The 27,692-nt window shown below is 36.6% G+C and overlaps 1 protein-coding gene and 1 long non-coding RNA gene across 6 annotated transcripts in view; one reads left to right on the plus strand and one right to left on the minus strand.

The window, feature by feature from the left end:
* The window catches only part of LOC141376481 (uncharacterized), a 77,361-nt gene that overhangs the window by 40,892 nt on the left and 8,777 nt on the right, over positions 1–27,692 (plus strand). The window lies entirely within an intron of this gene.
* Positions 1–27,692, minus strand: part of mctp1b (multiple C2 domains, transmembrane 1b) — a 107,080-nt gene that overhangs the window by 6,228 nt on the left and 73,160 nt on the right. For 3 of the 5 annotated variants that reach the window (XM_002663670.7, XM_073915239.1, XM_073915238.1), the window contains 11 exons: positions 26,265–26,450; positions 23,941–24,071; positions 23,203–23,389; positions 19,454–19,547; positions 17,978–18,080; positions 16,205–16,307; positions 15,495–15,596; positions 13,441–13,515; positions 7,153–7,272; positions 4,852–4,971; positions 2,248–2,304 (listed from right to left, as the gene is read on the minus strand). In XM_002663670.7, coding sequence (XP_002663716.2) covers positions 2,248–2,304; positions 4,852–4,971; positions 7,153–7,272; positions 13,441–13,515; positions 15,495–15,596; positions 16,205–16,307; positions 17,978–18,080; positions 19,454–19,547; positions 23,203–23,389; positions 23,941–24,071; positions 26,265–26,450 — 1,278 coding nt within the window. Of the gene's footprint in view, positions 1–2,247; positions 2,305–4,851; positions 4,972–7,152; positions 7,273–13,440; positions 13,516–15,494; positions 15,597–16,204; positions 16,308–17,977; positions 18,081–19,453; positions 19,548–23,202; positions 23,390–23,940; positions 24,072–26,264; positions 27,660–27,692 lie in introns of all 5 variants that reach the window. The other 2 variants (XM_073915240.1, XM_009305692.5) reach the window with 2 other exon arrangements.

Here is a 27,692-nt window from a genome sequence, read left to right on the forward strand (position 1 = left end):
TTATTTATTTATTTTATTCTATATTTTTAATAAATATCGTTAATACGTTTGTCTTTTTTATTGCCTGCTTTTTTATTATATTTATTTTTTATTATTAATTTCTGCATCTATTTTTTGCAGAAGAAACGTAACAAACATTAACACACCAAGAAATAAGTCAGCAAATGATTGTAATATAAGCAATTTAATATTTTATTAATGTCAAAAATAACAGCAATAAATCACAGGATTGAATAAAAATTATGTTCACATTTAAACAGTTAAATTAAATTAAATTGTGAAATTATTTTCACCATTATTCTGTATTATTTTAATTAATTAAGGTATTTATTGGATCCATTTTTATTTATTTGATTCATATTTATGTTTGATATTTTTTAATATAAATTTTTGCATGTTTGTCTTCTTTATTGCATGTTTTTTTTATTATATTTAATAAATTTTACTACATTTAATTAATCTTTTTTTTGCATTTTATTTTTATTTGTTTAATTCATTTTATATTTGATATTTTATAAATATTTTGAAAATATTTGTCTTTTTATTGTGTGTTTAAATAACATTTGTTTTATTATTTTATTACTGCATTTTTTTTAATTTTTTTTTATTTACATGTTATGCAATGATGACATGCACACACATTACAGCAAATATTTTGATTGCATTTATTCTAAACCCCTTGGCCTCAGATGCAAAATCAGTGGGACGGGCTGAACGTTGTGTTATTCTTTCTCCGACAACTTAAGTTCAGCAAATCAATTGTCCCCATAAATTAGCGGCAACAATTTCTAAGCGATACCGAAGCCTTGCTGTATTTTCATGAGCAGCCGGCGATGAGATAAGTGCAAACATATGTCCAGGCTTAAACCCGGGCCTATGAGGGGTCCTTATGAATGGAAAACAGGTGTCTGGGTCATTTGTGCTGAAATACGCAAGTTGGCTCCCAGGGTCAAAGGCCAGGCCGCTAATGGCTGCTTTGTGGCGCACAAAGGGTTATGGGAACGCGGAGAACGGCTGAAGTTGAACATCTGGGATATGTTGGGAATATCTGGCCATGCAAGTTTCAGGTGCAATTAAATAAAAGCACTGACATGCATCGCTCAGCATGAATGAGCACACCCTGCAAGTGCAGGATACAGGTATACGTTATAAAGTGCAGTTAGAGAAAAACTATGGGTGATATTTACAGATGGATGTACTATGAACTAGGAATGCACCGATACCATTTTTTTGGAACCGATCCGATCTCAATGCCAAAATTCTGAGTATCGACCGATGCAGATCTGATCCCGATACTGTGCTTTTTTTGTTTGTTTTTTAATTAACATAATACAGTTTCTATAGTTCTGGTGCTAAACTCAAATAATACATCTTCTTTAGTAAAAATAACACACCTATAGGCCTACTGGGATGCAGTGACTTCCAGTCAAATATTTTGCTGAACAATTGGACTTTATGGACACGAGGACTTTATGAGTGGTGGTTCATAAAGTCCTCGTGCTGCAGGTATTAGGAGGTTTGCTGAAGGTGCAGCTGTTGTGCAGTGAGGGGTTTGCGTCCTCAATAAACTACAACAGTTTGCGTTCATTGAACATTAAGAATGATTAATAAATCCATATCAAACAGTCCCGAAAGTGATGACGTGTCTTCAGTTTTGCTCTCAATCGCACTTTGCACTCAAGCGTACTGCACCAAACCCCACTTGAACCGCGCTCTGGCACACTTAATCCAACCGGGCCAGGGCCAGTTAAACTGAACCGCCCTATTCGGAGCCCACAGATGGAAATGGGGGTCGCGGGCACAGTTCACATAGCCTAGTGTGAGTATGTAACCCCGCCGGTCCTACGCCACCCAACCCGCTCCGAGCTGGTATCGAACCGGCGACCTTCTGCATGGGAGTCGTTTGCTCTACCAAGGAGGCTAAAGACCATGGCCTCTAGCGTCTGTCGCTAGGGCATCTTTAGAGGTCAGATGATTGAGGTTTACTTGCACGGCACCTACTAGCTGGCCTCCGTTACACTCACCCCACTATACCTCACTCCCATCCGGGAGCACCAATGTAACCCGCTCCGAGCTGGGATCGAACCGGCGACCTTCCGCATGGAAGGTTGCTCTACCATAGCACCATGGTATGACCATATCCTCCAGCGTCTGTCGCTAGAGCACCTTTCGAGGACAGAGGAGTGAGGTTTACCTGCACAACACTCACTAGCTGTGCAGATAATGAGGGCTAGAAATGTAAGTTACCTTGTCTTCTTTGTCAGAGTCTTCATCCACGTCCTCTAGAAGATCCTCCATCACTTCCTACATAAGAATATAATTAATTAGGTTAATTAGGCAATTCGTTGGACAACAGCGTTTTTTTCTGTTGCCAATCAAAAAATATATATTTCTTATGCTTTTTTTATTATTATTAATTTTTATAATATATACGTCCTTGATACTTGGCATCTGCAATGTTGCTGATAAAGAATGTATATTTTTATGTATTATTCATATTTTGCATCTGTCAGAATTGTACAAAATTCTCATATTTTCAATACACGTGACATCAAATAAGGCTTTGTCCAAAAGTAATCCAAACATTACGATACATTTAATTACCATACATTTAATTAAAAACATTAATTTAAAACATTACCATACATTTAATTTGTACTGATTAAAACTAAGTGTGTGTGTGTGTGTGTGTATTTACCTTCTTCTGTCTTTGTTTGTTGTTTATTTGTTCATTTAATTTGGTGGTTGGTTTGGTTTAAGATCTATAATATTTTAACCGATATGCATTTAAATATCTCTATAGGAAATATGCTAGTCCTAATTACTTGAATAATTATCAACAATTACAATTAAATATGTAAACATTTAATTTAAACATTCAATAACAGGTCTGTAAAACCAAGATAACCTGTTTTAGCACTCATAGATTTCAACCATCCAGTTTTTAGTCTCTTTGTCAGTTGTAAAAGGAACATCTGAGATGACGTTGATATCTAAATAAAACATAAAAGCGTCTCCGTGAAGTCTCCAGAGCAATGAAAGATCAACCTCTGAGCAATAATATTTCCCTCCAGGGAGTTTTGAATGTCATTTAAACGCTCATGTTACATCACATAAAGACTGATGACAATTTAATGACATCTCTTCTGCCATTTATTAGCCTCAGACCGTTTATCAGACACACACACACACACACACATTTGTGACAGACTGTCAATCTAGCTCTGAATGTGGGAATGATTGCCAGCCGGAATATAGCTTACAAAGGAAGCAATAAAAATAATAATAATGCTGGTCAAAATGATAATTCTGTAAAAAATAGTGGAAAATTATTATTTTATTGTTTTGAGATTTATCTGATGAATATCGCTTGTGACTCTTTGACTCCCGAATAAAACATTTAATTACAATGTTGATGGCTTAATTGGGAAATGAACCCCCTGTTACTCAGCACTCATACCATGCTATTTTTAACAATTAAAGTGGAATTAATTTTCAGGGACTTTTAGTGCGATTGGCAACATTTCCCCATGCCATGAAATTAATTTGACACAATTTAATTGGAAAATGCGATAAGTAAATACAGCAGGTAAGTGGACGGTGGTGTATCTGTGCTACATTTAATTACCTGATGCAGCTGGAATAAAAACATTATAGTCCATCTGTCCACATGAAAAAATACTATAGTAATTTATAGTTTTAGAACCATACTGTAGTGAAGTACTGGAAATAATCTGTTGTGGTGAGTCTATAGTTGCTACGGTAACGCAACAACTTTAGAAACATAAGCAAAAATTATTCTGTTGTGGTGATTCTATAGTTGCTATGGTAACGCAAAAAAGTAATGTAAGCAAATTAATCTGATGTGGTGATTCTACATTTGCTATGGTAACGCAACAACTATAATAATGTTAGCAAATTAATCTGTTGTGGTGATTCTATAGTTGCTATAGTAATGCAACAACTATAGTAACATAAACAAACTATTCTGTTGTGGTGATTCTGTAGTTGCTATGGTAACGGAACGACTATAGTAACATAAACAAATTATTCTGTTGTGGTGATTCTATAGTTGCTATGGTAACGGAACAACTATAGTAACATAAACAAATTATTCTGTTGTGGTGATTCTATAGTTGCTATGGTAACGGAACAACTATAGCAACAAACAAATTATTCTGTTGTAGTGATTCTACAGTTGCTGTGGTAGCGCAAAAACTAGTAATGTAAGCAAATTAATCTGATGTGGCGATTCTACAGTTGCTATGGTAACGCAACAACTATAGTAATGTAAGCAAATTAATCTGTTATGGCGATTCTACAGTTGCTATGGTAACGCAACAACTATAGTAATGTAAGAAAATTAATCTGCTGTGGTGATTCTAAAGTTGCTATTTTAACGCAATACTATACTAACGCAAGCAAATTAATCTGTTGTGGCGATTCTATAGTTGCTATGTTAACGCAACAACTATAGTAATGCAAGCAAATTAATCTGTTGTGGCGATTCTATAGTTGCTATAGTTAAGCAAAAACTAGTAAGTTAAGCAAATTAATCTGATGTGGCGATTCTACAATTGCTATGGTAACGCAACAACTATAGTAATGTAAGAAAATTAATCTGTTGTGGCGATTCTACAGTTGCTATGGAAACTACAACTATAGTAATATGAACAAATTAATCTGTTGTGGCAATTCTACAGTTGCAATGGAAACAACACCTATAGTAATATGAACAAATTGATCTGTTGTGGCGATTCTACAGTTGCTTTGGTAACAACAACTATCGTAACGTAAGCAAATTGATCTGTTGTGCTGTTTCACAACACAACAACTATAGTAAACACTCACCACATTTCCCTCACACGTCCCCTTCCCAGAGGCCTTCCGGAGGTAATTCCAGATCAGCAGCAGCAGTAAAGACAACGGCAGCATGTAGATCTCGAAATTCCAGACCACCACCACAAAGATCTGAACCATCAGGACAATGATGTATTACTGAGAGCAGATATATTTACTGAGAGCATCAGCAAACTGAAGTGTTACAACTCAAGTAAATGCATCATAAAAACGTAACGATAAGGAAATGAATCTGCACGTATTCACTTAACATTAATAATGCAATAAAAACAGTTAATATATATCCAATATTAGGTCATTAATAACTGCTTGAAAATTCAGTTTTTCTGGATTCCTGAGTAAAATATTTGCAACCCAAGCTCATTCTGGAAACGTAGCCCCGCGGACGTTTCTGGAGACCGCGATTTACGTGGCCGGAGGTACGTACGGACACATTTAGTTTTTTTCGACGACCGGGATCAAGTCCGGGGAACAGCGGTTCTGGAAATCAGGTAAGACGAAAAACGGAATCCGAAAAATAAGGGCGAGAATGCGCCGGGAACCGAAAACGCGGTCGAAATCGAAGACGAGGGCTTTTGCTTTTTTTTTTTCTGGACGGCTTTTGCGAACCGTCGCTCAGGTTTAGGGTAGGAGGAGGAGGAGGAGGAGGAAGAGGAGGGCGGCCAGGTTGGCCGTTCCGGCGGCTTTTCGCGTGAGAGGCGCGCGCTCCTGAGAGGCCGCAAAAACAAAAAACGCTCAAATACGTACCTCCCGGGACGTATCTCGCGGTCCGCAGAAACGTCCATGGGGCTACGTTTCCACAATGAGCCCGGGTTGAATATTTGAGTCAAATGTATTTTTTCCCTGTGATCTTCAGATTTTTTTGTCATGTTTCTACTAATTTTAATTAAGAAATTTGTGTTTGTTGGAACAACCCTGATTTTCAATAAATTTTCAATGTATTTAGTATTAATTTATTTTTATGGGATGTAGAATAATGACTTTTGTTTCGCAAATTGTCTCATTTGCCCAGTTAGCGTGGTTCGTTTGGCATAAGTGAATCCAGCAATCACATTTAGATCAATTGCTTGATTGCCTGAACATTGCCTGAATGAGGTGGTCTCGGCTTGATTAAAACGAACTCTGGAGTGGATCGATTGTAGTGAGAAAGCGATAAGATCTGAGCCCGGCTATATCACAGTGTTTTATGGATATGTAACAGGCATACGGCTATATGAAGAGAGAATTATGAGTAGGGCGGGAGGTCATTCCAGACATCCCAAGTCTCCCGGAAGTTTCAGGAGTCTCCCGCAAATGCACAGATGCCCGCAAACGAGTGATGATCTCCTAAAAATCGCACGTCTCCCTCCCGGTCCTCAAATACGTCGCGCATTCTTTCAATTCTCAAGCATTTCCAAAACACTCCGTTTTTGGCGCTCGAAAACTCAGGCGTAGTGTGGACGGATGGCGTAACCGTAGCAAACTTAAGTGTTTTCAAACTAAAACGCATTAGTGGAAATGGGGCCTTAAAGTTTCAGGCCGTCGCTGTAAACCAGAGCTGAACTCCTCTGTTTAAACAGTAAGTTCAGCTCTCGGTCAGTTCATTTTCCAGAGCAGGTATAGAGGGAAACGGCTGTGTGTGTGTGTGTGTGTGTGTGTGTGTGTGTGTGTGTGTGTGTGTGTGTGTGTGTGTGTGTGTGTGTGTGTGTGTGTGTGTGTGTGTGTGTGTGTGTGTGTGTGTGTGTGTGTGTGTGTGTGTGTGTGTGTGTGTGTGTGTGTGTATGTGTGTGTTTGGTGAGAGAGTCTACAGCTCCTCCTTCAGGCTGAGGAGTGAAGTGTGTGTGTGAATGCGAGTGAATTGGTCTGTGTGAAGTGTCTGACAGATCACACCTACTGAGGGTTCTTCAGCGCTAAACTACCAGCACTTCACACAACACACTCCACCCTCACCAAACACACTCACACTATTGTATACACAGACTCTCTCTGTCTGTGTGTGTGTGTGACATAACAGTGCACAACCGACATGACAAGGGTATTACAAGATGTTGAATTATGAGTGCATTGCTGATGTCCTTATTTCCCGAATGGCTTAAAAACACTACAGAATGATTTAGTTTGTTTTTCAGGACGTTCAACTGTACAGGGATAGAGTTGGAGGGAGGCTGATATAAAATACAGATTGTACAGTATAAAAACTATGGAAACCTAAGCAATGTCTCCACAATTCCCAAAAACACACCTATTGTGTGCATGTGATCATCAGATCAGCTCAGTGTTTGTCATTTCAGCGACTGTAGTATTGTCACCTACCAGGAAAGCGCACAGACTCCTGCGTGGAGACTCCCACTGGAAGCAGCTGTTGATGTAGTAGCCCACATTAATGAGGAAGAGGACGCAGCGCTTCACTCGGTTAAAATTCTGCTGCAGCAGCTGAGAAAACACAATATCACAGAGAGATGTTAGACAATTAAACATTAGAAACCCATTAATAGCAAATATATAGGAATACCTTTTGCATTCAGTGTAAGGCGGTATATCTCGTGAGTGTTATGTTATATTAAGCTTGCGTTTCTGTCCTTGGATTAATTTCTGTCTTGAATAAAAATCTATCTATCTATCTATCTATCTATCTATCTGTCTGTCTGTCTGTCTGTCTGTCCGTCCGTCCGTCCGTCCGTCGATTCATCCATCCATCCATCTATCTGTCTAACTTTCTGTCTGTTTGTCCGTCCGTCCTATCAATCTATCGTTCTATGTATCTATCTAACTACTCATCCATCAATCCGTTCTATCAATCTATTGTTTTATGTATCTATCTACTCATTCATGCATCCATCCATCCATCCATCCATCCATCCATCCATTGTTCTATGTATCTATCTATCTATCTATCTATCTATCTATCTATCTATCTATCTATCTATCTATCTATCTATCTATCTATCTATCTATCTATCTATCTATCTATACATCCATCCATCCATCCGTTCTATCAATCTATTGTTTTATGTATCTATCTATCTACTCATCCACCCACCCATCCATCCATCCATCCATCCATCCATCCATCCATCCGTTCTATCAATCTATCTTTCTATGTATCTATCTATCTAATCATCCATTCATCCATCCATCCATCCACCCAATCCATCCACCTATCCATCCGTCCATTGTTCTATGTATCTAATTATCTACTCATCCATCCATCCATTCTATCAATTTATCGTTCTATGTACCTATCTACTAATCCATCCATCCATCCATCCATCCACCCAATCCATCCATCCATCCATCCATCTGTTCTACCAATATATCATTCTATGTATCTATCTATCTACTCATCCATCCATCCATCCACCCAATCTATCCATCCATCCATTCGCCCATTGTTCTATGTATCTATCTACCCATCCATCCATCAATCCACCCATCCACCCATCTATCCATCCACCCACCCATCCATCCATCCATTCATCCATCCACCCAATCCATCCATCCATCCACCCAATCCATCCACCTATCCATCCGTCCATTGTTCTATGTATCTAATTATCTACTCATCCATCCATCCATCCATCCATCCATCTATCCATTCTATCAATTTATCGTTCTATGTACCTATCTACTAACCATCCACCCATCCATCCATCCATCCACCCAATCCATCCATCCATCTGTTCTACCAATATATCATTCTATGTATCTATCTATCTACTCATCCATCCATCCATCCACCCTATTCGTCCATTGTTCTATGTACCTATCTATCTACCCATCCACCCATCCATTCATCCACCCACCCATCCACCCAATCCATCCACCCATCCATCCACCATCCATCCATCCATCCACCCAATCCATCCATCCATCCATCCATCCATCCATCCATCCATCCATCCATCCATCCATCATTGCGAAAAGACTTGAATTAACTCCACAACAAACACATCAAATAATCATTGGGAAAGTTCTTTCTGTACCATTACGTTACGTGAGATCTGCTCCCTTATGTCTGTCACTGTGCTGTTTATCTGACGCAGCCGAGGCAGAGACATAGCTACATAGGGCCCTAATTTACACCCGGCGCAATGTGGCGCAAGGCGCGACGTAATAGTTGTTTGCTAGTTTCAGCTTGGAGCAAGAGTCGTTTTGACGTTTTCTGCCACCATGTTTAAATAGCAAATGCATTTGTGCTCATATAGGCGTTTTGTTCGAAAAAAGGAGGCGTGTTGAGGCGCGTTGCTATTTTGAGAAACTATAATAGACCAGAACAAAGACAGTCAAAAGTCCAGCGCAAAACGCGTTAGTTGTGCGCCTCGCTTACACACTGCTTAATACACACAAGATGTAGAGCAATACGCAAATATCTTTACAAATGAAAAAGAATTAAAATATTAAGGATATATATATAGGATATAATAAGAATACATATAGGATGTAAATATAAAGGATTAAAATATTACAAAACATATTATTTTCTAGCCTACATAAATATAAAAACCATTCTTTCATGCCTTCATCATCTCGGGAGGCTTTTTTAGTTTATTTCTGATAATTAGCTTTTGTGTAATGTTATTATTATTAGCAGTATTATTTATTATATCCATATTTATATTTGTTTTATTAAAAACAAGCTTAGATTTGTCCACCTGTCAGGTTTTAGACCATATGGGTCACAGCATGTGTTTTAGGATATAACTCAGTTTTCTGAGCACAATTCATTATTATTGTTCATTTATTCATTTGCTGGAAATTAGAACTGAATTTAGAAATGGTTTTGAAACAAATCTTTGTGCTTAATAAACGAAATTAATCATGTATAGGCTAATGGATGTCTGTGCATACAAGAAGTGTCCCTGTCCACGAGAGCGAAAGTGAAAGTAAATAATGAGGAGGCTGATCTCTCATTCTCACGCTGTAGATGCTCTGTTTAACTGTTTTCTTGCTAGTGAAATGCTCAGTTTTTCCACTTACAAATTCCGCCTTGTTAATAGCAAATGCGCTATGGCGCGACGCAACTGACTTTAAAAGGGAATGGGAGATGAGACTCTGATTGGTTTATTATCAAAACACACCTATAACTCATTAAGAGAATAAGCTTAACCCTTTAGACCATGCGCCATGGCGCAAAGTGGATTTTTCCATCCTTAAATTAGCAAAAGTGGATTCTGTCACACCTTTAATGCATTTGTGCCCTGCACTTTGCACATAGACAGTCAAAATAGAGCCCCTAGTGTTCATAGCAGAAATTCCAATATTCTGAAGGGTCTAATAAATAATCTGATGGGTGTTTTGAGATGAAACTTTACAGACAGATTCTGGAGACAGGTGTGCTTTAAGACCTGGCGGACACCCTGTAAAAATCCTATAGAAAGATACAGATGAATTGAATAGTTCATTATATCCAGTCGAGGGTGAGTAAATTTCCATATTTGAGTGAACTATCCCTTTAAAGGTGTGCAAAACTCCCCAAACGATCCAACAACTGTACGACTCCCCATAGTTGAGTGACACCCGGGGTCAGATATACGGGCCGAACCCGCGCTTGAACTCTTCTCTGAGACGCGCATAAAGGCCTGAAGAAGCTCTCAGTTCTGCTTTTGTGACAGCGCCTGATTCAGCCCAGCCCCTGCAATTCAGCGCTTTTGTCCTGCAGGCACATTGAGCGGGGAACAATGAGGGGACGGAGCCACTGGGGTGGCCCCGCTCCATCAGCAGGGCCCGCTTGACATTTCTATTCAACAGCTCGAGCGCAGGGCAAGGGGGAAACGCTGCGATTCAGGGCTGCCGCTGCTGTCCCAAACACAACGCTGAATATTGAGACGTGTATATACTTACTGGGACCAGTCAGGTTAGAGCAACGGTTCCATTATTGCTGTGTTATTTATTAGCATATATATGTGTCTCACAGATATTAAATATACTATTATATTATATTATTTTTAATATAGTATATTAAATTATATTTTATTATATTATATTTCATCATATTATATTATAGTATATTAAATTACATTATATTATATTTTTTATATTATATTATATTTTATCATATTATATTATATTATATGTTTTATATTATATTTTATTATATTAAAATATATTTTATTATATTATTTTATATTATATTTTATTACATTATATTTCATCATATTATATTACAAGTTATAATGTTATATTAAATTACATTATATTATATTTAATCATATTATATTTTATTATATTATGTTTTATTTAATTACATAATATTTTATTATGTTATATTTTATTTTATTATATTTTACTATATTATATTTTTATTATATTATATTTTATCGAATTATATTATATTTTATTTCCTTATATTATGTTTTACTATATTATATTTTAGCATATTATATTTTATTTTATTTTATTATATTTTATTATATTATATTTTATCATATTGTATTTTATTATAATATATTTTATCATATTATATTTCTTATTATATTTTATTATATTATGTTTACTTATATTATATTATGTTTTATCATATTTTATTTTATTACATTATATTATATTATAATAGGACATGAATTCGTATCTGGAAATTTTTATACACACACATGCATGCACACACACACACACACACACACACACACACACACACACACACACACACTCAATTGGGATATACATATGTTTTTATCATCATTGAGTATTACTTTCTGTTTTATTTATCATGTCAAATGATTCTAATTGCTAAATTGGATGAAAGGAACAATTTAATTAATGTTGTGTTTATAATACTTTGGTATGTTGTGTAGGACATGTATTTGTAGATTTAACACACACATACACCTACACACACTTTACTATTGATGTACACATATTTTAGTTTTATTAAGTATTAGGTTGTGCTTTCTATTTATAGCTTTATTTATACATATACTAGAGAAATTTATGTGATATATTACAATTTTAGATTCCAATTATTGAATATTAAGTGGTAGGTTTTATTTATAGTTGTAATTAATTACAATTTGCATACTGAATTGAATCAGCTAGATTGCAGAAACCTAAATGTTGTGTTTATTAGTTATTTTGCGTTTATATGTTGAATAGGACGTGTATTTGTATGTGGAGATGTGTACACACACACACACACACACACAAAACATTATATGAGCCCCAAAAAGGTATCATAGACTGTACTAAATAGATCTGTATACTATATTTTAGTATTGTTGAGTATTAGATTGTAAATTTTATTTATAGATTTAATTGATTCCAGTTAGTATATTGTGTTATTTATTATTTATTTCACATTTGTATGTTTATTAGGACATGTATTCGTATGTGGAGACTTTATACACACACACACACACATGCACGAACACACAAAACATTATTTGAGCCCCATAAAATTGGAATATAATATATAAAAGTATTATTTTTCATTTACAGTTTTAATTCATGTTTTATAATAGAGTCACTTATTTGATGTGTACAAAAGTATTCATTTATAGATTCCAATATTTAGGTTATATATTGGATTGGAGGAACAGTTTGATTAATGTTGTGTTGTTTATTATTTAATCAACTTTTGTATGATGAATGGGATTTGTATTTATATGTGGAGATTTTACGTGTGCAGACGCATACACACACACATGCATACTATATTTTAGTGATATTGAGCATTAAGTTGTAGGTTTTATTTATAGTTGTACTTGATTTCAATTTGCATGTTGAATTGAAGCAGTTAGATTGCAGAAATCTTTGCTGAATGTTGTGTTTATTAGCTGTTTTGCTTTGATATGCTGAATAGGACATGTATTCTCATATGGGGACTTGACATGCACACACGCATGCACTTACATTCACAGACACACAAATTAATCTATATACTATATTTTAGTATTGTTGAGTATTAAAGCTGCAGTGTTTGATTTATAGTCTTAATTTGGATCGGAGCAGCGGTTCGATTAATGTTAAGTTGTTTATTAGTTATTTTACTTTTATGTGTTGAATACTCTACTTTTGTGTGCAGTGTGGGACACGTATTTGTATGTGGAGTGCGCGTACACACACACACACACACACACTCACACACACACTCACACACACACAAAATGCACCTATATACTATATTTTAGTATTCTTTCGTATTAGATTGTAGTTTTTATTTATAGTTTTAACGATTACAATTTGTATATTGTGTTATTTATTATTTATTTCACATTTGTATATTGAATAGGGGGTGGCTCAGTGGTTAGCACTGTGGCCTAACAGCAAGAATGTTTCAGGTTCGAGTCCCAGATGGGTCAGTTAGCGTTTCAGTGTGGAGTTTGCATGTTCTCCCGTGTTGGCGTGGGTTTCCTCCAGTCCAAACACATGTGCTACAGGGGAATTAGATGAGCTAAATTGTCTGTAGTGTATGAGTGTGAATGAGAATGCATGATTTTTTCCCAGTGATGGTTGCAGCTGGAAGGGCATCCGCTGTGTAAAACATATGTTGCATAAGTTGGCGGTTCATTCCACCATGGCGACCCCAGATTAATAAAGGGACTAAGCCGAAAAGAAAATGAATGAAACCTAGTTGTATAGTGTGACCCACTCTCTTTAAAGCCATACCTGTTTAGAGACTTTCGCCTCCTCCTCGATGTACTTCTGTTCTGCAGGAACAAACGTCCGCAAACTGGCTCTCACCTTGAGGAGAAACACGTATGATTTACTTTAATGGGTTAACATAGTTGTTTAGGCATTAGGGCTGTGCAATTAATCGAAAATCTGATTTCGATTATGGCTTCTAACGATTATGAAAAACCATTAATCGAGATAAACGATTGTTCCATTATTTACCACCCACTTGTTGCTCTTAAAAGCGCGAAAGGCCGCATGCTTATGTGCGTGTGTGTGCGCCGCATGTCAGAAGCATGCGGTCTGCACTTGATCTCATTCGCACATTGCGACGAGCAAAGAGCAGTGCACATCTGAAGTCATTAACGTGAGCTTTAATGTTCAAATAGGTGTCAAAACGCGGTGTTCAGTGATTATTCATATTAACCCTCATTTTGTAATAAACAAACGAGTTGACGATCAAAAGACACGTGAAAGCAAAACCGTTAAAGTGACAGAGCACAATAGCTGCCGCCTGTTTTATCATGATTAATAGAACAACGAGAAAATCCCTCTCTGCTCTTGACTGAAGACTTTTGTAGCTGAAGTTTTGGTAGTTTTTCTTACAGTGAAGACTCTTAAAGAACAGTTTGTTTCATATTTTTATTTTATTGTATTTATTTCTCTTTCCTTTGCAGGGAGGAAAATAATATATGCAGTTGAAGTCAGAATCATTAGCCCTCCTGAATATTAGCAACACTTTTCCTCCCCAATTTCTGTTTAATGGAAAGAAGTTTTTATTTTTCAACACATTTCTAAACATAATAGTTTTAATCACTCATTTCTAATAACCGATTAATATTATCTTTGCTATGATGACAGTACATTATATTTTAGTAGATATTTTTTAAATACAAACATTCAAATTCAAAGTGCGATTCAAATGCTTGATTAGGGTAATTAGGCAAGTCATTGTATAACAGTGGTTTCTTCTGCAGACAATCAAAAATATATATTGCCTAAAGGGGCGAATAATATTGACCTGAAAAGAGGTTTCAAATTATTTCAATTCAATTCAATTCAGCTTTATTTGTATAGCGCTTTTACAATGTAGATTGTGTCAAAGCAGCTTCACATAAATGGTCATAGTAACTGGAACAGTGTGGTTCAGTAACTGGAACAGTGTGGTTCAGGTTTTAGTGTTTAAGTTCAGTTCAGTTTAGCTCAGTTCAGTGTGATTTAATCATTACTGAAAGTTCAAACACTTAAATCTGCTTTTACTCTAGCCAAAACAAAACAAATAAGCCTTTCGTTAGAGCAAATACTGTTAAAATTCGTTGTTCTGTTAAACATAATTTGGGAAATTTTTTTTTTTTTTTTAATTCTGAGGAGCGCTAATAATTTTGACTTCAACTGATAATCGTTTGGAATAATCGTGATTACAATTATGACCGAAATAATCGTGATTATGATTTTTACCGAAATCGAGCAGCCCTATTACACATATGTAATTATCAAGCCAGAATAATTCGCCCTCCTGTGCATATGTTTTTCAAGATACTTCCCCAATGATGTTGAACAGATTCAGGAATTTCTCACAGTATTTCCTGTAATATTTGTTCTTCTGGAGAAAGTCTGATTTGTTTTATTTTGGCTAGAATAAAAGCAGTTTTTAATAGTTTTAAACCCATTTTAAGGTCAATATTATTAGCCCCCTTAAGAAATATTAGTTTGGATTGTCTCAAACCACACAATGATTGCCTAATTACCCTAACTTTACCCTAATCACCCTAGATCAGCCTTTAAATATCACTTTAAGCTGAATACTAGTGTCTTGAAGAAGACCTAGTCAAATATTATGTGTTGTCATCATGGCAAAGAGAAATGAAATCAGTTATATGGGCAGAAAACAATGTATACTGACTGAGTTTAATCACACAAATGAAGTTGAACATTAATAAATGTAATTAGTTTGATTAAATTCAGCCCATATCAGTTATTTGCAAGCACTTATCAGTGTGTATATCTGCCGGTGTGTGTGTGTGTGTGAAGAACAAGCGCTCACTTACGGCGTTAAAGATGACGTCCGCTTGGAGAAGGATGACCCCCTTTGTTGGCCCTGTCAGCTCCTTGTTTTTCAAGACGTAGGCCTTCTGTTGGCTGCTGCAGATCTGTGTGTGTGTGTGAAGAAGACGTGACAGGCTGCAGTCTGGCAGAGCCCCCAGCGGACCCCCCTGCTGCACTGACCCCTGACCCACAGCGGAGCATCAAACAGCAGCCGCCGCACATTCACACACACCCCCATACGGCACATCCAGAGCTGACAGAGACCTGCTCATTACCAGCAGCCCTGTGTGTGTGTGTGTGTGTGTGTGTTTGTGTGTTTGTGTGTGTGTGTGTGTGTGTGTGTGTGTTTGTGTGTTTGTGTGTGTGTGTGTGTGTGTGTGTGTTTGTCTGTTAGTGTGTGTGTGTGGTTCTGTCATTCATCACTTTGTGGGGACAAAATGCCTCAAGTACAGCAATGCTATATGTGCGTGTGTGTGTGTGTGTGTGTGTGTGTGTGTGTGTGTGTGTTTGTGTGTGTGTGTGTGTGTGTTTGTCTGTTAGTGTGTGTGTGTGGTTCTGTCATTCATCACTTTGTGGGGACAAAATGCCTCAAGTACAGCAATGCTATATGTGCGTGTGTGTGAGTGTGTGTGTGTGTGTGCACACATGCAGTATGTAATGAAGTAATCTCCTCGACTGGCTGTCTGCAGTGTAATGATGGAGACACACTCACGTTTAATAAAGGGATGGCCACTTTTCCCAGAAAGTCAGCACTGCGGTCTCGGTCCTCATCATATACTGAGATCTCCAGCACTGAGTGGATGTCCTTTACATTACTGACACACACACAGAGAGAGAGAGAGAGAGAGAGAGTTACAGCAATAAAACACAATATTCATGTCAAGATCAGCTGCGGGAGCGCCCACGAGCCACTACTCTGCCAGTCACCCAGACTACATTACCCATAGTCGTTTTCACCAATCACTCACACATCCCAGCTGTTGCACATTATTCAGAATATTAAGCCACGCTTATGCACACACTCATGTTTTCAATGTTTTGCGAACATTACTGAGCATTTAATGAATGTGTATTAGAGGTGACCTACTCTGCCTCTTTATAGATGTCTTTATAGTGTGTGTGTGTGTGTGTGTGTGTGTGTGTGTGTGTTTCAGCTCAAAACAAAACACAAAAAATTTCTGAAACTGCCCCTTTCAGGCTTTGATCCTGATTGCAAATGAGATGCACGTTTTAGTGCACTGTGCACTTTTCAGAAGAGGGCGGAGCTACAAATGCCTGTGCATCTGATCATAAACAATACAATAAATTAATGTTTACCATTAGAGGCTGATTATATTCACACACTGCTGACACACAACTGTACTTAAACCACTTATTAAAGGGATTTCTGCATAATAGGTCCCCTTTTAAAGTCTACTTCAATTAACAGCTTTTATTTTGCTGGCTCACTGTTGTTCTTAAGGTGAATAATTAATCAGCGCAAGTTAATTCACTGAAAAAAGTTTGTTTTGGTAATCTTTAATGAAATTTTAATTAGGGTTGGGCGATGCCAACCAATTTGGCTTGGTGCTTGTGTCTACTTTTACATGGACATCAGTGATCTAACGATTTGCCTTAATCTGAATAAGACGGGTACATACCGGTTCCGGGTTTCGGTACCCAACCCTACTCCAGACTTCTGGGTGCAGCTATGCTGCTGTTGTAGATGGTGTATTCTGGGATATTTTAGTACGCTTGGTTTCAAGTGTGGTCCTAAAAAATCTCAGTTTCAAGGGGTATCTGGTCCTTCCCCTTAGCCCTACGCCTTCGAGCTAAAGAGAATTGGGACACCCCTACCCCTTCACGTGAACGCGCAAAATGAGGAGTAGGGGAAGAGGAAGAGCTTAGGGGGAGAATTGTGATTGGCAAAAACCGTCTGCAGAAGGACTTTGATTAGCATAGGGCATTGGTAGGGGTGTAACAAGATCTTATCTATGACAAGATCTTTTTAATCATTAAATATTTTTTAAAAATAATGTAAAAATCTTGTCTTAGCTTGTGTTGTAGAGTAAGCGTCTCTTTACACCCCTAATATTTAGCATACTACGTTAGTCTTGTTTTTGAATCTGCCACTATGCTGACTTACAGGCATTTGTAGCTCCGCCCTCTTCTAAAAAGAGCCCAATCTCATTTACATTTAAAGCAACAGTCACCAAAACACCACAACTAACATCAAAGCCTAAAAGGGTCAGTTTCAGACATTATTAGTGTGGTATTTTGAGCTGAAACTTCACACACATACACACTTTAGGGAAATCAGAGACGCATTTGACATCTTGTGAAAAGGGGTATAATAGGTCCCCTTTAAAGTATTGTATTAAACTCTCTTACTATTTCGATGCATGAAAGCTTCTTTTCGGTCTCTGACCCAAATGCAATCCACCAGAGTGAATGTGACAGAACTTGATCAGTGATGAATATTTAAACATGTGCATGATGAACTCACAAGCTGAAGACTTTATTCCACTCGGGGTTCAGAGTCTTGTAGACGGTGTGTGTTTGCAGACGGTCGTTACACAGCTCCGCGATGCAGAACGGGTCGCTCTTTCCTGAAACACAACCGTGCATTCAGAAGACTGAGATATTAATAATGTGGATTTAAGGAGGAAGTGAGGCATTCAGTCAGGTTTACATTATTTTGTAAATTGCTTTCCACTTCATTGAAATATATATTGAACAAACTGGATTAATGTAACCATTTTAAAGGAAACGGCATGTTTTACTATAGATTTTAGAGCAAGGACAGCGCCGTCCCCTCAGCTGAAAGTATACAGTGGAAGTAATGAACTTAACACGGAGACTGCAATTGCGGGATTGAATAAATATAATAATTTTTATATATATTCACACATCTGGTGCTTGTATTTGCAGCAGCTTCACAACCACAACTTCACGCATTGGGTTAAATTAGGCTTTGCAGTCTCCGTGTACAGTCCTTTACTTCCACTGTATCCGTACAGCCGAGGTACGGAAGCAACCCCCGTGACATCAGGCACAGCGATATTGCTAGATGGCGGCGCCCTTGCTCTAAAAACTGTAGTAAAACATGCCCTTTTCTCTTTAAAATGGTAACATTAATTAGGGTTGTAATATATATTTCATTCTCAAGTGTTAATCAATTTACAAAATAATGTAGTCTTGACTGACTGCTTCACTTCCACTCTAAATGAAACCTTATGGTCAGGGTTGCCAGATCCAAATTTTTCAATTCAAACAAGAATGATGAGTAGCCCATTTGTTCCTTGTCAAATTATTAGTAAATGTTGATTAACTATGATTTATAACTGCTGCACAAGATTGCTCATGATTAGTAATGTTACTAAATGCATTAACTAACATCAACTAATGGACCAATATTATATTATACGAGTGTTACTAAACAATATTAGGAAAAAGTTGAGAACATTCTGCTTTTGCATTACCTTTTTTTGCATAACAATTTTTAACCTTAAACATTTGTAATAGATTAAAGTGCTATATTGTCAGGGTTGGTGTTGTGTAGTATTAAAAGAAGTTTTTAATTGTTTTAAAGACATTTTAAGGTCAATATTATAAGCTCCCTTCAGCAATATTAGTGTTGGATTGTCTCCAGAACAAACCACTGTTATACAATGACTTGCCTAATTACCCTAACTTTACCCTAATGAAGCCTTTAAATGTCACTTTAAGCTGAATACTAGTGTCTTGAGCAGTATCTAGTCTAATATTATTTACTGTCATCATGGCAAAGAAAAAAATAAATCAGTTATTAGAGATGAGTTATTAAACTATTATGATTAGAAATGTGCTGAAGAAAATCTTCTCTCCGTTAAACAGAAATTGGGTAAAAATAAACAGAGGGGCTAATAATTCTGAATTGAACTGTATATTGTTCATTGGTGAAAGCATGCCTCTATAATACAGGTGTAATACATGTTTTTACCTGTGACATCAGCAGCCATCAGCCCCTCGGCCCGCAGGATCTTCACCTGCAAAATCCCCACATCCTTCAGATTGAAGAAGGACTTGAGCGGACTCTGAAAAGCAACAAAAACACCGCTTAGAGGCTGAAATGATCTTTTTGTTGATCATTAATTTAATAAAGTCAATAAATACAATGGAAATTCAGTCTCTCCAGGATTTGGCAGACACTCTTTTTGTATTTGTAGCCTAAAATGATTTTGTGAGGCCTTTTTCAAAACTTCTGCCATTATTTTGCTTCAGTTCTTGTGTTTTGCTGTTAAAATACACAAGAGTAGTGTCAATATTTTCTTTTGTTTTTCATTTATTTAATAAAGACAATAAATATAATAAAATATTCAGTCTCTCCGGGATTTAACAGACTTTTTTTTTTCCTTCACATTTTTAGCCCAAAATAACTGATTTTGTGACGTCTTTTTCAAAACTTCTGGCATTATTTTGTTTTAGTACTTCTGTTTTGCTGTGAAAATAGGCAAAAATAGTGTGCACGAATTTATTTTGTTCATCATTTATTAAAACAAGTTAATAAATGCAATAAAAATGGAAAATTGTGAATTATTATTATTCAGTCCCTTGATCTTTATTTATATTTGTAGCCTGAAATCACTGATTTTGTGACGTCTTTTTCTAAACTTATGGCAGTATTTTGCTTCAGTTCTTTGTGTTTTGCTGTTAAAATACACAAAAAAATGTGTCAATATTTTCTTTTGTTTGTCATTTGTTTAATAAATTCATTTGACAATAAATTCAATAAGTTTCTCCAGGATTTAGCAGACACTTTTTGATATTTATAGCCTAAAATTACGTCTTTTTCAAAACCTACACGGCATTATTTTGCTTCAGTTCTTGTGTTTTGCCATGAAAATACACTAAAATAGCGTGCAAAATTTATTTTGTTGATCATTCATTTAAATAAGTCAATAAAAACACTAGAAATTCAATTCCTTAAGGATTTAGCAGAGATCTTTTATTTTTGTAGCCTAAAATGACTGATTTTGTGAGACCTTTTTCAAAACTTCTGCCATTATTTTGCTTCAGTTCTTGCATAAGGCAAAACAAATAGTGTCAATATATATATATATTTTTGTTTGTCATTTATTTAATAAAGTCAATAAATACAATAATAATGCAGTCCCTCCAGGATTTAGCAGACACTTTTTTTATATTTGTAGCCCAAAATGATTTTTGTGACATCGTTTTCAAAACTTCTGGCATTATTTTGCTTTAGATCTTGTGTTTTGCCATGAAAATACACTAAAATAGCGTGCAAAAATTTCTGTTTTTGATCTTTAATTTAAATAAGTCAATAAGTACAATAGAAATTTAGTCTCTCCAGGATTTAGCAGGCACTTTTTTATGTATTTGTAGCCTAAAATGATTTTGTGACGTCTTTTTCAAAACTTCTGACATTATTTTGCTTCGGTTCTTGTATTTTGCTATTAAAATATACATAAAAGTGTCAATATTTTCTTTTGTTTGTCATTTATTTAATAACGACAATAAATACAAATAAAAGAAAGATCTCCAAAAACAATAGAAATTCAGTCGCTTCAGGATTTTCAAATATTTGTAGCTTAAAATCACTGATTTTGTGATGCTTTTTTCAAAACTTATGCCATTATTTTACTTCAATACTTGTGTTTTCTTGTTAAAATACACAAAAACATGCCAATATTTTCTTTTGTTTGTCATTTATTAAATTAAGTCAATAACTACAATAAAAATGTAGTCCCTTCGGTACACGTTGAATGACTTTTTGTAGCCTAAAATTATGTCTTTTTCAAAACTTCTGGCATTATCTTGCTTCAATTATTGTGTTTTCCTGTTAAAATACACAAAAATAGTGCCAATCTTTTCTTTTTTATTGTCATTTATTCAATGAAGTCAATAAATACATAAAAAAGACAGATCTCCAAAGATGCCTTGTAAATAAATCAGTGTTTTTGGAAGTAATAAAGACAGTAGAAGTCAATAATTTACTGTAATTATTTAGCCTGACATGTTTTCTGCACCAAAACATTTTTAAATGCCTCTTAAAATCAAATATATTGACTTCAGTGGAGGAAAAAGTTACCCAGACATTTAAAAGGAACATATTTTATAGCAGTAATCACAACACATTGATATTTTTATCCAAGGTTTATACAGTCAGAATCTTAAACCGGCCCATGCCTGCATCCATGCGTTCCTGACAGCTCTATTTTGCCTCTAACTTTCTCTAATCCGCTGTCAGAGTCCGCCAGCAGTTTTGTGTCCACGTCAAAGCCATTGAGACGCCAAATCTGAGCCGCCACGCTGGATTATCTGCTGCCTCTCAGCAACACATCTTCATTATGCAGAGTCTGCGCTGGTGGTGGGCTTCTGTTAGCGTTTCAGCACAAAGACTGGCAGTGAAAGGAGAGATATGTGCCTTTTGTGAGAGTTACTGCAGGGCTGACCAGTTACATGCACTGGATTGTGGTCAGCTTACTCCCCCTTCTGGTCATTGAAGTGTACTACAGCACTGAGCGCTACTAGTTTGGCCTTCTTTGGGAGCTTTTATTTAAATAATGTGTTTAAAATATGGCTGTTTTACAGAATTGCTCTCTTTTTACATTTATAGCTTGTTCATCTTTAATAAAATAAATGTTTTTTACGAAGACAGAACTCTCATGCAGAGATTCTAATCGTTAAACATAAGCAAAGAAACTCTAATTCAGGTTGAAGTTGTAAAGATGTAAATGGACACCAAAAGTAATAGGGAAATTATAAGTTGATAATTGCTTCAGTGATAAGACAAGTCATGTCTCATCTTTAGTTGGATAAAATATAAGGCATGCTATCAGAGGGTCTGGCACCTTTTTTTAACTCTTGTGAAGGAAATGGATGCACACAACATGACAGTATGAAAGAAAAGGAACTTGTGTCATACTTTCATGTCATGTTTTCATCTTTTAGTTTCTCTATAGACATTTAATTATACACAAACTGGCCACTTTATTAGGTACACCTGTCCATCTGCTCGTTGACATGGCAGCAACTCAAAGCGAGCATCAGAATGGGGAAGAAAGGGGATTTAAGTGACTTTAAACCAGGCATGGTTGTTGCTGCCAGACGGGCTGCTCTGAGTATTTCAGAAACTGCTGATCTACTGGGATTTTCATGCACAACCATCTTTAGGGTTCACAGAGAATGGTCTGACAAGGAGGAAATATCCAGTGAGCGGCAGTTCTGTGGGCGCAAATGCCTTGTTGATGAGGCCAGAGGTCAGAGGAGAATGGCCAGACTGGTTCCAGCTAATAGAAAGGCAACAGTAACTCAAATAAGCACTCGTTACAACCGAGCTCTGCAGAAGAGCATCTCTGATGTAAGTAAGGTGTACCTAATAAAGTGGCCGGTGAGTGTATATTGTTAGGATGGAAGGGCATCCAATGCGTAAAACATAGGCTGGAATAGTTGGCGGTTCATTCCACCATGGCAACACCTGAAAAATAAGGAACTCAGCTGAAGAAAAATGAATGAATAAATGTTTTTAGATCGAAGAGAATCGTTTTGTAAACCTCAAATCACTCCCTATAAAGATTCCCACCCCTACTCATCACACCCAGCACTTATTTTCATTCACATTTAGTCATTAAGTGACTTACAATTAAGGAGGCATTCATTGAGTCAACAAGAAATGTAAAATGAACACAAAACCAAGCACAAAAGCCATCATTCTTCAGGACTCACGTATCTCCTGCTGATGTGCTGCCGCTGGTCTGGGTCGTCCAGCAGGTTTACAGACAGGTCAGAGATAGAGACGGTGGCTGTAGCGGTGAGCGTCACCAGAACCACCAGCGTGCCCTTGTCCTCCTCCAGATGCAGCTCCAGCTTGTGGGTCTTCTCTCGGCTCAGCTTCCACAGCTCCAGCTCACACCTCAAATAGTCAAAAAGTTAGTACCAGCGCTGCATCATATTGGAAAACACTGATCAAATATTTCCCAAATGATGTGGAACAGATTCAGGAATTTCTTACTGTATTTCCTCTAATATTTGTTCTTCTGGAGAAAGTCTGATTTGTTTTATTTCGGCTAGAATAAAAGCAGTTTTAATAGTTTTAAAGGCATTTTAAGGTCAATATTATTCGCCCCTTCAGCAATATTAGTTTAGGATTGTCTCCAGAACAAACCACTGTTATACAATGACTTGCCTAATTACCCTAACCTTACCCTAATTACCCTAGTGAAGCCTTTACATGTCACTTTAAGCTGAACACTAGTGTCTTGAAGAAGAGCTAGGCTAATATTATTTACTGTCATCATGACAAAGAGAAAAGAAAACGGTCATCAGAGTCGAGTTATTAAAACTATTATGTGCAGAAATGCGCTGAAGAAATAATCTTCGTATAAACAGAAATTGGAGAAATAATCAAATAATTCTGACTTTAACTGTATATCAATAAGATATAGAGATGTAAATCAGACTCACTGGCCGATGAAGTCATCTCTCCTCCCGATGTCTTTATCCCAGACAGAAATCTCCAGAATTCCTCCCTCCTCATCGTACAGATGCAGGTCGAACTGCTCCCTCCACTGCGGGTTCAGGGTTTTGGGAATTGTCTGTTTAGACGAGAATTACTGGGTTATTATATTAACTCTATGTTCTCTGTTTTAAATTAAATTTTATTTATTATTCATGATTAATTAATTGATTGATTAAATACATAAATACATTTATTATTTATACAACAAAAAATATTACACACATTTAAAGAAATAATACGAAATACTGATGGATAATTAAATAGATACTGTTTTAAATATTAAAGCATATATTGAAACAATAAATTAAAATAAACTTTTTTATAAAGTCATTATCATCGTTGACTTTATATGTATAAAGCTTCAATAGCAATTCTAATAATAAATCTAGAGAAACTGGGAATTTCCGAGTAGTTTCTTTATTTTTCTCTTTATCTGTATTAAACTGAACATTTTATTCAAGTATTCGTTTTATTTAATTTCATTTTTAATGTCAAAATTTGCAATATATATTTCCTACATAGTTTTTCTTTAGGTGAACAATTAATCTGTGCGCATTAATCCACTGAAAAAAAAAAAGTTTCGGTATTTGTAAATAGGAGCATCTGCTTGATATCCCGGAGCAAATCAACATATTGATATAAAAGTCTTGGCAACATCAGGTTCACGCAGATTTCAAATCAGTATTAGTATTTTTGACACTAATGGTGCTCCATACCTACCCGGGTCAAAAATGACCAGATAATGTAATAATGTATTTTTTTAATGTTTTTTAAAGCTCACTAATGCACAAAAAAGCCCCGCCCCCTACTTAATTTTACGAAGCAAATCAACATATTGAAATAAAAGTCTCAGCAACTTCTGGTTCACGCAGATTTTAAATTAGTATTCGTATTTTTGACATTAATGATGCTCCATATTTACCCGGGTCAAAAACGACCAGATAATCCAGCCTGATCTCACGAGAAAACGTAAGTATTTTACGTTTTGGCAGTTTAGTGGCTAATTCGTACGAATTCGTACGAGTTCAGTCGTAAGAAAATGTACGATTTTAAAAAGGAGGCGTGGCACCTAACCCCACCCCTAAACCCAACCGTCATTGGGGGATACGCAAATCGTACTAAAATGTACGAATTAGATCGTACGAATTTGTACGAATTAGCCAGTAAATGAAAAAGTTACGAATTGCCGTGAGATTGTGTTGGATAATCTAATAATGTATTTTTTATTTATTATTTATTTTTTAAGTCTCTTTGAGGTTTTTAAAGCTCACTGATGCACAAAAAAGCCCCGCCCCCTACTCAATATCCCAAAGCAAATTAACATATTGAAATAAAAGTCTCAGCAACTTCTGGTTCATGCAGATTTTAAATTAGAATTAGTATTTTTGACACTAATGGTGCTCCATATCTACCTGAATCAAAAATGACCAGATAATCTAATAATGTATTTTTAAATGTTTTGTTAAGCCTCTTTGAGGTTTTTAAAGCTCACTGTTGCACAAAAAAGCCCCGCCCCCTACCTAATATCCTAAAGCAAATCAACATGTTGAAATAAAAGTCTCAGCAAATTCAGGTTCATGCAGATTTCAAGTTAGTATTAGTGTTTTTGACACTAATGGTACTCCATATGTACACGGGTCAAAAACGACTAGATAATCTAATAATGTATTTTTAAATGTTTTGTTAAGCCTCTTTGAGGTTTTTAAAGCTCACTGATGCACAAAAAATCCCCGCCCCTTACTCAATATCCTGAAGCAAATCAACATATTGAAATAAAAGTCTCTGCAAAATCAGGTTCATGCAGATTTTAAATTAGTATTAGTATTTTTGACACTAATGGTGCTCCATATTTACCCGGGTCAAAAATGACCAGATAATCTAATAATGTATTTTTAATTTTGTTTTTTTATCTCTTTGAGGTTTTTAAAGCTCACTGATGCACAAAAAAGCCCCGCCCCCTACTTAATATCCCAAAGCAAATTGACATATTGAAATAAAAGTCTAAAATAAATAAAAATAAAAACTTCTGGTTCATGCTGATTTTAAATTAGTATTTATTTTTGACACTAATGGTGCTCCATATCTCCCCGAGCTGGTCAAAAATGACCAGATATTTTAATAGTGTATATTTTTAATGGTTCTTTATCTCTTTGAGCCCCGCCCCAACTCAATATTCTGTTTCAGTTTGAAGCACATCAACATACTGAAATAAAAGTCTCAGCAACTTCCGGTTCATGCAGACTTACATTTGCTATATTCAATGCCTCACCTTGCTCTTGTACTTCTGAGGGCCCAGTTTGAACTTGACGTAAGGGTCGCTGAAGCCATTCTGGTCCATCGCGATGAGATTTCGTCCCTCGATGAGTCTGATGCTCACAATACCCTTCCACATCTGAGGCTTTCTGTGCAGATCTGACAGACGGGGACTCTGCTGCTGCATCTGCTGCTGCTGCTGCTTCAGTCCAAAACAGCACAAAACATTCAACATCTCAACAACTAGCATGCATTAGAGCAGCTTTCAAGAGATAGTTCACTCGAAAATTGCTGTTAAACGCACAGTATGCCATTTTGGCCACTAGAGGGAGTGTATTCACAACAAACAAAGGTGTATTTTAATGACTCAGTGACTGAGTGTGGAATCATGGGAGTTGTGGTCTTCATTACAACCTATGGGACTCCAGCAGAAGCTCAAGTTGATGATGAGTAAAGTATTCAACACTCATTATGAAGCAGAGCAAGGCTGAAATTTCATTATCCCATCATGGTTTTTTTTTCTTCTCTAATAAATGAGTTCCTTCTTAGAAGAGGAAGACGAAATGCAGTGAATATGGTGGCTTTCGGAGGCGTGAAACGCTCTTTGGGCTAACCACGCTCTTGCTGTGAGGCGACAGTGCTAACCACTGAGCCCTTGCGTCACCCAAAAGCCAGTGATAATTCATAAAATACCAGTCATATGCGCCTTTGAATCATGAATAATTTGGGTGAACTAACCCATTAACAGCACCTTTTCATTTTTGAGTGAACTATCCCTTTAAGACTAATGCTCTCAATACTGTAATGGCTCCTCAGTGGACTCAGGATTGAAAGGGTGCGCAATGCCTTCACAAACACCATGGATGATAATACCGAGTAATGACTGGCTCACTAGAAGCATGAAATGCCAATGTCTACAGAAAGCCTTGAACCATCACCAGGAGAGATCTAATGAAGCCGTACGCGGATAAAACTCTCCATCCTCTGACCGGACTGCTGCACTTCTGACCCCTGTGATGATATTTGGTACTGACCGATTTCCCTTTGAAGTCATTATGCAAAATATGAATCAGTGGCCAGATTTAATAACCGATTGTGTCATAACAAATACTCATGTGGTGCTACTGAAATGTTTAGTAATGTAAAGCCATGAACACAGTTAATGCATTGGTTATAGTTATACACTCACCGGCCACTTTATTAGGTACACCTGTCCAACTGCTCATTAACGCAAATTTCTAATCAGCCAATTACAACTAAATGCATTTAGGCATGTAGAATTTGGCCTCAACAATATGAAAGCATGAATCCATCCTGCCTTGTATCAACAGTTCAAGCTGGTGGTGGTGTAATGGTGAGAAGGACACCTTGGGTCCATTAGTACCAATTGAGCATCAACGCCACAGCCTACCTGAGTATTGCTGCTGACCATGTCCATCCCTTT

This window comes from Danio rerio, chromosome 10 (assembly GCF_049306965.1).
Source record: "Danio rerio strain Tuebingen ecotype United States chromosome 10, GRCz12tu, whole genome shotgun sequence".
Lineage (NCBI taxonomy): Eukaryota > Metazoa > Chordata > Actinopteri > Cypriniformes > Danionidae > Danio > Danio rerio.